Genomic DNA, 16,988 nt, shown 5'->3' with positions numbered 1-16,988 from the left:
AAGGAAGCACAGGATTTTCCCCATCCCACAGAACGAATTTCACCATGAAATACTCACATAGATCACACGGCTTGGGGAACCTGATGTACTTGAAGCAGGTACAGAAATAATACTCTCAGAAGAAGTCCTTGTTTCCTATGGTAGGAGAAGTACATAGGAAATAGAGGAGAGAGAAAGATAATGCAACTGTTACTTCAGAAAGAACATAAAAGACATTTAATTTAATTTAACCTTTACCACTCAAAAATGACATATTATAGAGAGCTCAAAACATATAGGCACAAAGTTAAATACAAAAGAACACTTTTGCAATCAATCAAATTAACCTTTTGAAAATGCAAAAATTGCATGACTTTCTTTTCCCCTTTCTTCAGAACGAAATAGGCTGGATCACTTCTGGGGTGAGAGGACAGCCTTTGGGCACTACCAGGGACAGGTCAAGTTACAAGATGATACAGTAGCAGCATTTTTACTCCAAGGTTATGCCATCAAACCATTCTACATTGTGTCTGGAACATGTGATGCTACTGTGCCATTCACTCATAGCAAACATGACATCCTGCAGAGCATCCTGTATCAGAGAGCCCATAGGATAGCTACCCTCCTTCACTGACTGTAAGACTACCAGATTAATTTTAATACTCAACCAGTTTTGCTCTGTTTTCAATCATTCTGGCATTCAGTGTGACACTTTTTGCTTTCTTTTTGGTAGATTCCTTTATGATGAAAAATATAATTACTTTTAAATAACAAAGGGCTGTGAGATGCAATTGTATTAACCACAAGTGAACAGACCTGTCATTCGTGACTGAAGTTTAAACAAATCTTGCTATGAAATTGATGGGTTTATAACCTCTTTTACCTAGATATGTTAATTCTGGGAAAATTTTCTTGCCCATCCATGGAAAAACCTGTCCTTGATTGCAAAGTATGTATTTTTCCATGCACTCAGAATGACCACAATTTACTGTCTCACTGAAAGCTGACACTTGTTACTCAGAGGTTACAACTATTCAAACTCCTAAAAGAATTTTAGCAATATTAAGCTGTCAGGTCAATGTAGTATCCTTCCTACTACTTCAGTTTTGAAGTATTTACTAGCTTTTAGAGCAATATGTAAATATATCTGTACTGTTTTGTGATAACGGACCAAACAAACTAAATTGTCACGAGTATCCTTCTACTGACCTTCTTTAGCCCAAATAGTCCTGTGGCTTCTCTTGAGACAATATGTGGAGATATGTAGCCATATAAAAAACATTCAGTTTAATTGTTTTGGCATGTCTGACTAGGATTTTGGAATTTCATCCTTCTAATTTTCAGTTGTCTTGCACAGAGGCTCTGCACACACTCAGAAGGTCCAAGGGAGCAAGCATGGAAATATCTGAGAAATACTTGTGGCTGCTCTCAGGATGATCATTTAACATGGCCAGTGTAATTAAATGCTTCTCCTGCACAGTTAAAGCACTTTTCAGTTTTCCAGAACTTGTGTAAATTATATGAAAGTGTCATCAATGCACTAATGTAATATAAAAATCATAATTCTCCTTCACAATGTCCTTACAGGAAACCCAATGCAGAGGAGAAAAATAACTGAAGAAAACTGCACTATTCCAATGTTTTAAACCCTGTTAAAGTCAAATCACAGTTTTGGATTAAGCTCAGGATTCCGTAGATAAAGCTTCAGAGCTTCTTTCTGTGTCCTGGGCATGGTCTTGGGCAGTTGGCTCTAGGTGGCCATGCTTGAGCAGGGAGGTTAGACAGGATGACCCCCAGAAGTCCCTTTCAAGTTCTGGGTCTTCCCCTGGTTCTTCTGTCATTGGCTGTAACATGCTGCTTCCCTGGCATCCAGTGAGATCCATCCCAGTCTCCCACTTTTGAGTCCTCCCCCAGAAAACCCAGCATGAGTCTTGCACGTTTCCAGTAACCCCTCTGAACAATGGCTCACTGTCCAAGTGGAAATTAGTAACAAGTGGTGTCCTCCAAGGGTCCGTACTGGGACCAATAGTGCTTAGTATCTTCATCCATGACAGGGACAGTGGGATTGAGTGCATCCTTGGCAAACCTGCAGAGGACACCCAGCTGGTGTGCCATCCAGATGCCACCCAGAAGGACCTTGATGGGGGCCATGCAAACCTCAAGAAGTTCAATAAGGCCAAGTGCAAGGTCCTGCACCTGTGTCAGGGCAATCCTCAATATCACAACCACAAACCGAGTGGTGAAGGGAGAAGGAGAAGGACTCGGAGGGTCCTGGTGGCTAAAGAATTGCATGTGAGCCATTCCACATCTCACACATCTTTTATTCTCTGCATGATCACCTCTTTTAGCATGCCCAGTCCACGTTTGCTGAACATAATCTCCTATCTTTTTCAATAAAAACACAACTCTGTTGATTCTATTGCCTCTGTTAGTTCTTTTCTCCGTACTACACATTTTTCTTCTTCTTCCGCCTACCTCTTTTTCCTTTATGCCTTTTTATAATCCTTACTTTCTCTTGATGCTTTAATTTCTTCTGTCTTTTCCAGCTTCATGCCTTCTGCTTACAATCTCACTCTCCCATCATTTTTCTTTATGCTGTCACTCTCTTTCACAACTTCTTTTTCCCCTTCATTCCATCTCTAAAGCTTTGGAGCATGCTGCTGCTTACTCCTTTTGCCTTTATCACCTACTTTAATTACATGCTGTGCATATATCTATACTTAGGAAGATAACTTGAAAACAACAAACTGCAAGGTTGATCAGCAAATTTCTCAAGCAACAGACCCCTTTCCAAAGTTTACAAGTTATGTTGAGAAGTTCATTATTACCCTCTTTGAAACAGCATCCTTCCTTCTGACTTTATTTTTTCAATAAGGAGCAGAAAGACCATAAAAAGAGGATAAACTCAAAGACAAACATATACTCAGGAAGATTATTTCATATTCACAGCTTGTCATGAAGAACACCAGAGCAATCACTTTCCAAAAACATGGGTACAAAAACCATAGCCAAGATCCTTCAGGGTAAACCCCCAAAAAAATTTTTTTCAAACTGTAATTTAGTCAAAGTTTCACTTGCTAACACACCAGATTCGTAAACAATCTTTTTATAGCTGCTGCCTGCTGTTCAGATTGTCCCATGTGCCTTCCTCCAAGCCTTGAACCAGAGCAGAGTTTTTCTGAATAAGGATACCAAGGGTACCACTTGGAGCATCAGAGAACATCAGAAGTGAAAAAAACCCCATACACAGCCTCCGCATTAAATGAGATAGTTATAACTCAGTCCCACCACTTCAGAGGGATCATTAATTTTTCATTTCCTAGGGGCAGCTTATTCATCTGCTAACCTTGTAATTCAAGTTGCCAGAACTCCCCCCGTTTCCCCTTGCACATGGACAGGTGCACAAATCATCCAACTTAAGGAGGTACTTAAAGCCAGAGATTAAATTAAGTTGGGACTGGCTTGCCAACATTTTACAAACAAATAATAAAAAAGAAACTCCAAGGAAGGATCTTTTTGTAAAAACAAATAAAGTGAAAACCCTCTGATCTTTTAAGTTCAGAGCCACATAAAAAGAGAAGAGGTCATGCACTGATCACATCATACTCAGACAGAAGTTAAAAATTAGATCTTTTTTCTTCGTGTTTTCATATTTTTTCTTATTCAGCTTATACATGTAACTCTTAGGTCAGCATTCTCCTGAAGTTGTAGCTTTAATCACTAAGTAAAGGCAGAATATTTACATTACATTACTACATTATATTAAGCTACAAGATCCCCGTCTTTTAAAATTTAAAATTACCATTGTGAAAAAAATTCCAAACGCTTCTCTCCATGCCTGCTGCAAAAAAAGTTTATAGAATAATATACCAAACAAATAACACTGGGTAAAATACAGTCTTTTACCTTGTTTTTTTCTTCAGCCTTTGCAGCCTGTCTACAAACTGGATGCCAAATGGATGTTCCTGGAAAGAAAATTTAAAGATCTGCTTAATTCAGTTCCCCAATAAGAATCTTAAAAAGTTCAAAATAAGAACCTTATTAAACCCTCCTATAAGGTTTTCTAAGACACCGTATACTGACTATTTCCCCTGCTAATGCATGGATACTTTCAAAGCTAAAACTGGCACCCTCTCAATACCAGTAAGCCTGATCACATACATTTAAAAGATAAGGAGCACTTCAGAAAGCTATGTATGTTTCAATATGGGAGATCAACATCAAAACCTGAGTCCTAAAAAGTGTGATATGGGATCTCTGGAGTTCTTCCAGTCCAACCTCCTGCTCAGGGTAGGTTCCATTGCAGCAGGAAGGGCTGTGTCCAGCTGGGTTCTGCATATCTCCAAGGATGGAGATCCCACAGCATCTCTGGGCAACCTGCTTCACTCTCATGGTAGTTTTTTCCCTTATATATAGCTAGAATTTTCTGCACTCTTATTATCCATATTCTCATAATAGTCTGGCCCAGGTCATACAAAGTAGGACATTGTGATGGGATGGAATAGCATTGCAGCATGTAACCCTAGCTGAAAATCCAGTCTGTCTTTCTGACTCCGTCACTGTTCTGATCTTGCACTTCTATATGTTTGTCGCTCGTTAATTAAATACTAAGGAACAAATTCAGGGCCATATCCATCCTGGAGGAAGCAGGAAATGGAGAATGATCCAATTCTCTACTGAATGTAAGTATTGCATGAAAGAGGATTATGAAGAGATATAAGTAAACTTTGAGTGTCAGATAGAAACTTAATAGTTTTGCAGTGGTCACTAAGGATAAAACATATTTTAAAAAGCTGAAGAGAGTGTTCAAAACTTAAGTGTTCAGTGGAAGCAGAATGTGTAGAATGATATAAAATAAAATAATTATTTGTAAATTTTAATAGTAAGAAGGAACCTTTATCTTTATGCCAGTCAGTTCAGACAAGCCACAAACTAAAGCTCAGAACAGTTAAATAATGGGAATGCACTGCAAATTCTGTCCGACTAAATGGGAAATTGAGAACTTTTGTGTAATAAATATTTAATGTTTATCCTGGGTGGAGAGCACCAAAGTTATTGGAAATGTTTTGTTTTCACAGCAGTTTGATAGTTTGCTAACTAGTGGATTTTGGAAACAAGATAGAAACAGAAAGTCTATTTCCCAGAAGACAGATGGAGATCATTAGAATTTATTTCACAAAAATAACCTAGATGAACTCAGACTCTTGCAGTATAAGAGTATAAGTACCAGATAAATTATGTTTACTGAAGTTACTGAAGTTTTTTGGTACTGAACCACTAAGAAATATATTTAAAACACCTCTAAATTTAATGCTAAGTTGTCTTCCAGTTGCAGCGGGTCTGAACTTGCCCCGTATTTCCCATAAACTGATGCAAATCTTTCCAATGGATTTAGTAAGTATTTAGATAATCTTTTTTTGTTTGTTTTTTAATAAAATTACTCCTGTTTGTAGTCAAACAACACTGGCTGGGAAACTTTGTCACACAGAAGAGAAAGAGTCCTTTCACCCAGAAGTCATCTGTTGGATAACCACTGACACTTTCTGCTAAGGAACATGCAACACCTGAAGGAATTTTACAGTAGTTTATTAAGAGGATGAAGAACAAGTTATAAAACTCTGACATTTTTTTATTATCTAACACATCAGGTAAGGCAGTCCAAAAAACTAATCATATATCTTTCATGGCATTACCATCAGTTTCTAATGGAAACTGCTCTTTATGTGAAGTAAAAAGTGTATGATAGTAAGCTAGCAGGAACATTTCATGCACCAGAAAATAGAGTAAGATGGGTCCAAATTATTAGGACCTGAGCATACTTTGTTGTTATTTGAACTAATAATCAGCACAAAACTTAACAAATATCCTCCCCTGTAACAAACTGAACTTAAAAAGAAGATTGACTTGCAAATGGGTTTCAAAGGGTTTGAAATCTAAAAACAAATTTGTAGTTTGATATACTTTTTTAAAGCATTGATTTGGCATGGGATCTTAGTACTGCTAAGCTGCTTTGCAATTGGGAGAGCCACAGCATTTTCTGGCTCCTGAGGGAGAATCCATGAGCACAAACAAGGATCATTATGTCCTTTAATGAGCTAGTTCTTGTTGCAAACCAAAGTGGCAATAGAATTGTCATTTTCAATAACATAGTGAATTATAAATAGATCTTACTGAGACCACTGTTGTGTTTTAAATAAAGTCTAACTTTTCCAGCTTAAGGAAAGATTTCAAAGTACACTTCTAGAAAACTGTGGACAACTGTGAAGTTGTTAATACAGATCTGGGCAAGTATGTTATTTTAGGATAATACCCCAGCCTTGCAGTTCCCACATCCTACCGAGTTTCTCTTTTCCATTTTCCTTTGAAAAGATAATGCCAGTCAAAGACATATGCAAAAGCCTTCATCTTCTCTGGTGTTTGACCCTGTATTTAACTGTGTAGTCAGTTTTCTTTGATCAAGTTAGTACAGTTGCTACATATGAAGGATTTTAGCTCATATCTATTCTAAATAACACTTTTTTCCCTTGCATACTTTACTGTGCAAGTCCTTCACTATTACCACTGAAAGTCCCTGACAAGAAACATAGCATTTCTCCTGGGCAACCTTATGGCTGCATAAGGTACAGGCACATTGTGTGGCAAGGGCTTCAGTGCCATGGCATCCTCCTCTCCACCCTCTGAGGGCACTTTTCCACCTCTTTTCCACCCTCTGAGGTCTGAGGGGAACGCAGATAAGGACCTTCAGATTTTCTCTTCCTACCCAAGTGGGCAATGAGTACAGAACTGCTCTTTGGATGGCAACAGCAGCTTTAGGAAACCTGCTCTTATCCATGTGTGTTAACTTTCAACCGGATCATTCTTTCTATGATTCACACTTGCTACTGGATTTGAACTGAGAAAAAAGTAATAGGTAAGAGTCAACAAGGGTTTGCTTTTGCTTTTCCTTAGCCTACATATTGCACTCTTTGCTTTCTTTGGTAGTTATGAAGTGAGAATAAGTGCAAAACAGCTCAGTCATGCTAGCAGGTGTGGGTAAGGGGCCCAGTGTAACTATTTTATTTTTTGTTTGTTTGTTTTTACCTTGAAGATACATTTCTTCTCCTTCTGCAAACATCTGATTGCACCTGACACATCGTGCGCAGGTTGGGTGATAATGTTTTTCTCCTGCCTGTTTGGAAAAAAGGGTAGAGATGATTAAGCATATCGATCAATGTAGCAGTTTCACTATGAGAAGGTTTTCTTTCATCCTCTTGATTATGACTAATTAGCGTAAACCAGTTAATGACAATTAGTTCAACAATCTCCTACAACCACAATGCCAATTTTTTATTCTAGACAATTTGTGATTTAAAATGTAATTAGGGTCCTGCCTACACATACACACAAAAAAAAGTTCATGTGCAATAGTTAAGTTTCTGAATTTACAGAATGGGAGTGAATTTATATAGTGAGTACATTTTGGTGTAAACAACCATTCCGTGCACCAAGTGCGGGGCAGCTTAGAACTTACCTGCACAAGGAAGTTGGGGGGTCATAACCTTGAGCACTGATTTGCAACTCAATCATAAATTCATCCTGATTCAACTGAATATATAATCTTAATGCTCAGCAAGAACCATCTTGTGCAAGCAATGTTTGTAGCTGCTTTGGAAGGGTCTTGCAGGTACTAAAGGGTTTCCATGAGGGATGTGTGTGGTGTTTCTACAGGACTGTAAGTTCAGAGCTGACACTTTGGGGTACGGTGCACTGACGCCCTCATGCAGTCAAGACAAGAGCTTTGCCAGTGGCTCTGAGATTAATTCACATAATTTAATAGTACCATTTTCACTGACTGGAATGAGAACAGGACTGAGCCCTCAATTGTTAAGAACAGCTTAGTAACTCACCAATTTTCATATATTTAAATTCCCAATTACCTTATAATCCTGTTAATTTAAAGTGTTTAACCACTGACCTCATTGTGTTTTTCAAAATGAGGCATCTACCTGCTGCAAAGGAACAAGGGCCTTTTTATGTCAGAACATCAATATGTAACACAGATGAGGGTGAAGTTAACCTCAAATGACTATCAGGAAAAACAAAACAAAACAAAAAAACCCCAAGATTCTTGGATCAAGAGATTTATGCAGGACTCAATTTTGGTAGCTTGGCCAAAATTCAACTCTATGGGTGACTGTGGGCAAACGTGTTGGCTCTGGTTCCCACAGGCAAGGACAGCATCATCATAAGGTAATATTGGCTTGAGCCAGTGACAAAAATAGTATTCTTCTGAGTGAAAAGCACTGGCCAGTCCCTCCAAACCACAATCCTATCCCATCTTTCAGATGACACCTACAAAACAGAGTTCAACAGCCCAAAGTTGGCTGTTGCACATGTTTCCAGCACTCCTCACTCTTCCAAATCCCTACAGAGCTGAAAGCCAAATCTTGGCATCTCCTTTCTCCTCTTTGACCCCACACTCTTCTGTGCTAGCCATGGTTTAAATGGCTTAAGGTCAGTGCCACTTCCATTAAAAACAAAAGCCAGGAGACCAAGTAACTCTAAAGCTTAGCAAACTTAATAAACTAGGTTTAACTTAAGGTTAAGCTAAGTCTGACTTCCATAGAAATTATCCTGACGTTAAAAATAAGCACATTTTGGTCAATGTAGAATGTCTCATATCTGAAAGGGGTTGAGAGTGCTGCTAGGACTGTGTATGTCTTTAAGAAACTACTGTGAAGTATTGCCCCACTGTCTTCAGGATGTAAATATGCTCCACAGCACTGCACTGTAAATCCCTCTTCCATTAATCTGCAAATTTAACCCTGTTAATATAAGGATGATTTGTCTTACTCTTTCTCACTGACTGGATGTCAAAGCTTTCAGAGGCATTTATATTATAGAATGTAGTCTGTGTCTGGGAGCTATTTTGCTGTTCACGATATCAATCATAGGAGTGCAGTAAATTTAGGTTAAAGAATCTCTGGTTTTACTTCATCAGTGCTCACTTGATTCACTCCTGAAACCCGGCTGCAGCATTTTAAATTAGCAATAAAGAAGAGCAACACATCACATCAGAATTGCTATTTCGAAAACAGCCTTGCTCCAGTTCATTCTTTTTATGGTGTCATTTGTGCAGACTTCAGAGTGATTTTTGTAACTTTAGACATGGAAGATGGTCACTACTAACTGTGATGACACCTTTAAAGTATCAGACCATGAACTATCAGTACTGGACTTAAACCTCAGGTTTACAACTGCTTGCCCAAGCGCAGGTGTTTAGTCACAGAAGGGTATTTAAGTATCACCAGATAAACCTATGTTTGGAATATCAAGCTGAAAAGAAATATCATTTCCCTTGGAAGGTCTGTAGTGCACAAGCATTGCTAATGCAATGCCCAGCCTCAATAATTCAACCGATTTAGCACGGCTGATACAATTCCCAGGCTAACACTCTCTAGGGGAATTCAATTACTTTGCTAAAATAAACTGCCAGAATACATTCTCAGGTAACCTGGATGCATGGTAGAACAAAATCTATTTCCCCAAATTTAACAGTACAACCAAATACATAAGTTTAATTCACTCTGCGTAGTCAGTAATATCAACTAGCTGTAGAATGGCACAGAGAGACCTCTTCTATAAATTAGACACAATAATAACAGAAAAATTAAGGGAGAAAGGTGTAGTGATCCTTTTGCTGATGATCACAGCAGGATAACTCCAACGGATTTTGCATAATTACCTCTAAATTAAAATGGAACAAACTCAAAAATTTTCTTCAAGTCTAAGCACTGACAGTGGCTTTCGTTGTCACTCTTTTTTTATTTTGTCCTCCTTCTAATCAAAGCACAGAAGACAAGACATGGCAGATTCTTCATCACTTGGAAGTATTTAAAATAATTCACTCTATCTTTCTAAATGAGAGGTGTTAGCTGAATCTGAGGCTAGGAAGTTGCAGGAATTAACTAATACCATGTCTTGATATGTTTATACAGTTAGCCTGATTAGATATCATATATTATATTCAAACCTAGAACTTGGGTGTGAATCATACACTCCCTTGGGTACATACCAAGGAGGCTTTCATCAATGCCCCTTTCTTCTTTCTCTTCAATTTCAGAGGCTTCACCTCATGGATGAACAATCAGCTCCAGCAGAACCCAGACATCTTATAAACTTAGGGCAGCAACTGTTTTATGTTTGCAGTTTAGTTGTAATAATGGCCTCATTATTTTTTCTTTTCCTGGTTATATTTATGTGAGGTAATTCAATGCAGCAAACAAGTTTCTAACCATATGGTTACTTCTTCTTTGCACAGTTTGATTGCTTAGTTTAACAGATTGTTGTCTCAGTGTTTAATAAAATACCATCACACACATAGCACAGAAGAAGCCACACTCCTCTCTGAAAGATCTCCTATGGCTCAAGCTGCAGATTGTAAGAAACCTTCTCAATGTCCTACATTTGCTTCAAGACTGCAGCAAGTCTTTGTGCCCAGGCATCCACATGTGAAAACAGTATTATTATGAAGATTAATTTGAAGATTAATTCTCAACTGAGATTTCCTCAGACCTGAATAGCAAAGCATGCCCTTAGCAACACAGTACATTATCAACAATTTAATTTCTCTTCAACTGACTCTGCACCAGCTCTCCACAATCATGGAGTTGCAGTCTTACTGCGTAATTTAAAGGTGGAGCCAAAACACTCCTCAACAGTCTGAGATAAAGTATTATGAATTACTTCTTTACATATGAGACACCTCTTTGAATGTGAAGTCTCCCCTGCAGAGTAGGCAAAGACTTCTGGGCTAGATCATTAGCATTATCAAGGCAGTGTAAGGAATGTTCTCCCAGGGGAGCCAAGATCTCCACAGTCCATGCCCTGAGCATGGGGACCACCAGTGTTGTCACCTGTCCCATAGCACATCGACAGATAAACTCATGATGCTCCACTTAAAACAGGACCAAAAAGCTCTGCAACTAAGTACATACAACTACCTTTTTTCATTTCTCATAACCTGAGTGCTTGAACTGGATAAAATGAGAATAAACCTGATGTGACAAATGTGAATCACATCATTCAAAGAACAATTTGAAGACAGTAAGGGGTGTTATCCAAAAGTCTTCAGAGCAGTATGATCACCAGGCCTGGAAAATGTGCAATGCTAGCAAAACCAGAGTAATTCATACCAAAAGGAATAACCTTAACTAGTTAAGGTTGAGTTTTAAATTAGCTGTCATCACTCGGGAAAAATACACTACATTATTGCAGACAGCTCAGCGAAAACCTCTGCTCATTCTCTGGCCATGGCTGCAAGAATTGATGAAGTGGTAGAATATATAAAGGATGATATGCATAATAATTGTAACTCTATCATAATAACACTGCTTGTCTGACCTCTCTCTGGCCATTTCTAGGAGTGTGATTGATGGAATTTTTTACTGCAGTTGATGAGCGGCAACTGCTTATAGATTGACACATGAGGGATTAAACCAGAGCAGCCTAAAGCTCAGAGCGTGAGCTGAGTCCTGGAAAGAAGACTCAAGATTTCTGATGACTCTCTCATCACTGAGCCTAAGTACATCCTACCTCACTGCATTACTCAATAAAGTAGTTAGTAAAGGGAAGATAAAAGTACATAAAATCATGTAATATGTTAAATAAACTCATAACTATCTGGTTCTTTTCCCGAGAAAGAAAAGTTATCAGTAAACTCTTTACCGTGAAAATAAAAAGTAGTAACAATTAAAAAAAAAATATCTATTTTTTTATAGAAATGTATAGTGGTACCCAATGTCTATTGCTGGGAGTAAAGAGTTTGTGGAAGTAAGAAAAGGTTAGACAGCTGCAATCATTCAGTCATATCAAAGCATATTTTCCATTTTAAGTGTATAAGACAATACAGTTACTGTAATAGTGCATTATTACCACTAAGTGTTATCTGTTGAGGTAGGTCCAAATCCTGCCAACCTCATGCTCCAAAATCTCCAAATGAAGTTCTAACTGTATCCTATCCTGAATAGACATAATGGAAAACAGCCTACAAAACACTGAGCCGGGGGTATGCCAAGGCATGGTGCAGCTGCATGACCCAGAAACAAAGCCCACAGAAGACTGTGGGAATAAAGCATTCTTAGTTAAAAGCTTTTCACACGGAACAAATTTGTTGGAGAGTTGTGTCATCACCAGACAACCACCTGTTCAAGCAAAGGGAAACAGAATAAAGCACAACTCCACCAACAATCAATAAGCCTCTCTAACAGGCAGCTTCTCAATCTGAAATGAAGGATTACAGGTCTTAAAAAAGACATATGACTTGACTGCTGCTGTTTAAGCAGAGGAGAGTTACTATTTGTTTGGGATGGGAAGGGGAAAAAATACTTAAACACTGAAGGGATGGGTACAAGTTTAGCCAACTGACCACCATACCCCATATGCATTTTCCAAGCACTGATAATTTAATTCAGAAATTACAATAAATCAAAATGTGTTTGATATATATACATCATACTAAAACAGAACATGACATATACCTTCTTGATAAATGAACTTGCTACCACTTTCAGCTAATGTCCACAGATTCATATGAGTAGATTTGGGGATAAAAACATGTTAACCCTGGGTAACAGAAGTTCATAGAATCATAGAATGGTTTAGGTTCAAGGAACCTTAAAGATCATCAAGTTCCAAACCCTGTCATAAGCAGGGACACTTTCCACTAGACCAGGTTGCTCAGATCTAACGTGGCCTTGAACACTTCCAGGAACGGCGTATTCACAACTCCTTGGAAAACCTGTTCCAGTGCCTCATCATGCTCATAGTAACAAATTTATTCCTAAAATCTAATCTAAATCTACTCTCAGTTTAAAACCATTACCTCTTGTCCTGTCACTACAAGTTCTTGTAGTAAGTCCCTCTCCATGTTTCTTGTAGACTCCCTTAAGGTACTGGAAGGCCACAATCAGGTCACCCCTAAGCCTTCTCTTTTCCAGGCTGAACAACCCCATCTCTCTCAGCCTTTCCTTGTAGAAGAGGTGCTCCATCCATCTGATTATCTTGGTCCTCCTCTGGACTTGCTCCAACAGGTCAATTTCCTTCCTGTGCTGGGGCCCCCAGACCTGGATGCAGCACTCCAGGCGGGGTCTCATGAGAGTGGAGTAGAGGGGCAGAATCCCCTCCCTCAGCCTGCTGCCCACGTTGCTTTGGGTGCAGTCCAGGACACAACTGGTTTTCTGGGCTGCAAAAACACATGGCTGGCTCATGTCCATCCTCTCATTCACCAGCATCCCCAAGTCCTTCTCAGCAGGGCTGCACTTGATCTGTTCACCTCCAGCCTGTGTTGATACTGGGGGTTGCCCCAACCCAGATGTAGAACCTTGCACTTAGTCTTGTCAAACCTCACGAGGCTCCCAGCAATCTACTTCTTGAGCTTATCCAGGTCCCTTCCTTCAGGTGTGTCAACAGCTCTACTCAACATGGTGTCATCTGCAAATCTGCTGAGGGTGCACTCAATCCCTCTGCATATGTCATTAATGAAGATATTAAATAACACTTGATCCAATACAGACCCCTGAGGGACACCTCTTGTCTCTGACGTCCATGGGGACTCTGAGCTGTTGACCGCTACCCTCTGGATCGGCCTCCAACCAATTCCTTATCCATCCATCAAATCCACCTCTCTCCAATTTAGAGAGAATGTTGTTGTGGGGGACCATGTCAAAGACTTTACAGAAATCCAGAATAAAGGACTTGTGTAGCCCTTCCCTTGTCCACTGATGTAGTCACTCCACTGTAGAAGGCCACCAGGTTGATCAGGCAGGACTTTCTCCTTGTGAAGTCATGTTGGCTATCTGAAATCACCTCCTTGACTTCCATGTGCCTTAGCACAGCTGCTAGGAGGATCTGTTCCATGATCTTCCCAGGCACAGAGGTGAGGCTGACAGGTCAGGAGTTCCCAGGGAACTCCTTTCTGTCCTTTTTAAAGACGGGTACAATGTTTCTCTTTTTTCAGTCACTTGGAACTTCACCTGACTGCCACAACTTTTCAAATATCATGGAGAGTGGCTTGGCAACTGCATCAGCCAATTCCCTCAGGACTCTGGGATGCATCTCATTGGGTCCCACAGACTTATGTACATTCTGGTTCCTCAGGTGGTCATGAACTGGATATTTACTTACAGTGGGAAGTATTTTGCTACCCCAGTCCCCATCTGCTGTCCATCCACTGAAGAGGTGTGGGAAGAGAGACTGCCATTGAATACTGAGGCAAGAAAGTTGTTGAGTACATCAGCCTTCTTCCTCATCTGCTGCTACCAGTTTTCCAGCATTGTTTATCCAGGGGGGTGGGGGGTAAACTTTCTTTGACCTTCCCTTTCTGGTTAACATACCCGTAGAAATCCTTCCTGCTCTGCTTTGCATCCCTTGACAGGTCCAGTTCCAGCTTTGCCCCCGCCTTCCTCAATCATCCCTACACAACCAAACTTCCTCTCTTCCCAGGTCACCTGTCCTAGCTTCAACTGTCCATGCATTTCCTTCTTTCCCTTTAGTTTGACCAGCAGTTCCCTACTAAGCCATGCTGGTCTCTTGCCTTCCTTGTCTGATTTCTTGCTCCTGGGGACTGCCACCTTTTGTGCTCTATGGATGACTTCCTTAAGAATCTGTTCCAGTCCCATTATCCATCATTTCACATCTGCTTCATTATCTGTCATTTAAATCCAATATTGAGAAGCATGTACTTTCACTGGGAATTTTTTTTTAAAGTATATACATCAAAAAATGTGGAAAACCACTAAACTCCTTTAGTGGATATTTAATTCATCCTGTTTATACTTCTTAATTCATTCCCCAAATGATTTGTTTTTACTGGGATATTAAACCATTATGTGAATGAACTGTGCTTTTTATTAGGTGCCAGAAATGTACAGGAAACTGATAATGAAACACAGGTATAAAAAGAAACTCCAGATACTTATCTTTATGAAATTTAATAAAGTTCTTGAATGAGATACAGTATTTTGATTTTAAATAGCCCAATCAGTCACTGCATTGATTTATGAAGGAAAATTCACAATTACTGTAAGCAAATGCCTGACTTTGGCCAAGCTAAGGTTTTACCTCCTGTTCCCACAACTACATTAGTTACTATTTAATAACTCTCTGACCTAACAGCACAGAACTGGCACAGAAAGTTTTCCTATCAAGTTATTCCACCAATTAGGTAAACCCAATAGGAGGTTTTTCTTGCTTATTCCCACCTGGTAATACAAACCTCCTGCTCTTGGTCAGCACTTCAACATGGGATTGTACAACATGAGTTTAATCCAAAAGTCTGTGTAAAATCTAGGGCTCAGGTGTCTGTCCTTCTGCCTGTATCTCAAGAGTACCATGAAGAAGGTGCACAGCACCACGCCGTCAAGTGTTGTTCAGTGGACACACATTCATAACTCTGCCACCGTATTCACACAGTGATACATTATGTGGACTATAATGGCCTTTGTGTGTAATCACATAAATTGTCCATTCACATTTCTAGCAAAGCCAGAGTTTTGCACATGGAACAGACGGATTCGAAGAATTACTCAGTAATAGTTGTATACAATAATGGTAAAGTTAGTAAACAGATGTCATATCATCTACTGGGTTTGAAGGGACAGGCAACATTATCAAGGCAGCGGTATTTGGCAAAATATCTATTGTTTAAGTCATACAACAGTGTCAAGGAGAAAAAAGTGTGAGAGCCAAAAGACAAAGAATTCTGTGGAGGAAAACTCTTGCTAATTCTCTTAGTCACAGTGGACCTGACTCACCAGTGAGTCACTTCCACAGCATGCCAGGGCAAATGAACCATTTGCAACAGGATTTACAGCACTGTAAATGCAATGTAATGTTTTCTATCAATCATTCTCCTCATCTTCTCCTTACTGGATTCAGTTATCATCCTACTAGATGCCAAGAAACGGTCATGTGAAATGTTCAATACATGCACCTGCAGCATTACTTAGAGCTTTAGCAATCTCACATGTACAGTTATTTCATGTTGTTTTGGTTCTGGTTCATCCTACTGTACTTTGCAGAGCCTTGAGAATTCCCACCCACATTTGAGTCATTTTCTACTGCTTCCCACACACTCTTTATTCTTCCAGGTATAAAGTGCAATCAGATGTAACAACAGGAACATTTATCTCAGAACGACAATTTACTATATACTGGACTCTCAGAAGAAGTTGTTTCTAATGCTTGTGGGAGAAAATAAATAACATATAATTAAAAACCATAAAATGAATAATTAGGGAAAAATAAATAATAGAAAAATAGCACTATTATAACTGTAATCTCATTCTGTGACATCTGCAAACAAGTTCTGGCTTGGGAGCAAATTCAACCCTGCCGCAGTCAAGTAAGATCTGGAAAAGGCCAATAGCACATTTTTTTCTACAGAATTTAGTACATGTTCTTGTAAACCAAAATGGTCTGTCATGCCTAAAACCACTGATTTTGCACTCAGTTGTTTTTGTTACGGAGTGAGTGATCAGTCCCTTTTGTCTTTTTCTTCTCAGCTTTCCAATTTTTCTTGCCACCCACTGAGACTGGAAGAGGCTTCTGTTTTCCTTTGGCTCAACAATCTCCTTAATTTCTTTTCCACTTTGCTCTCCCACTCCTTAAAACTCCCTTAGAGGCCAAGACAAGCTGCAGCTGGCTGTTGCATATGCCATCCCTTGACAGGGGCAAGGGAGTAAAGAAGGAGAAAGGTGACTTGCAGACATATTCCCCTTCATATTCAACTTCGCAGCTGTGCATTTAGCCCACCCATTTCAGATTAGAAGAATGAATTTGCAACCAACACCCAACAGCCCTGGAGAGGCAGCACAATTTATGAGATGAATCCAGCACAGCTCTTTGCACACTGGACGTGGTGACCTAGGCTGTAAACATCTGAGATCAGAAGCTGTCTCTTAGTCTGTGCCTGAATAATGACTGCTATCTGCATCACCAAATTTAGCTGGGACATATGCAGAGCTGACATT

The 16,988-nt window shown here is 39.5% G+C and overlaps 1 protein-coding gene across 9 annotated transcripts in view; it reads right to left on the bottom strand.

The window, feature by feature from the left end:
* The window catches only part of ABLIM2 (actin binding LIM protein family member 2), a 140,855-nt gene that overhangs the window by 48,284 nt on the left and 75,583 nt on the right, over positions 1-16,988 (bottom strand). For all 9 annotated transcript variants that reach the window (XM_029960349.1, XM_029960332.1, XM_029960338.1 and 6 more), the window contains exons 7-9: positions 7,060-7,147; positions 3,886-3,944; positions 58-135 (exon numbers count right to left, since the gene is read on the bottom strand). In XM_029960349.1, the coding sequence (XP_029816209.1) occupies positions 58-135; positions 3,886-3,944; positions 7,060-7,147 (225 nt within the window). The remainder of the gene's footprint in view (positions 1-57; positions 136-3,885; positions 3,945-7,059; positions 7,148-16,988) is intronic.

Source organism: Manacus vitellinus, unplaced genomic scaffold, assembly GCF_001715985.3.
Source record: "Manacus vitellinus isolate BGI_N305 unplaced genomic scaffold, ASM171598v3 scaffold_0_pilon, whole genome shotgun sequence".
NCBI lineage: Eukaryota > Metazoa > Chordata > Aves > Passeriformes > Pipridae > Manacus > Manacus vitellinus.
This window is presented reverse-complemented; position numbering and strand designations above follow the sequence as displayed.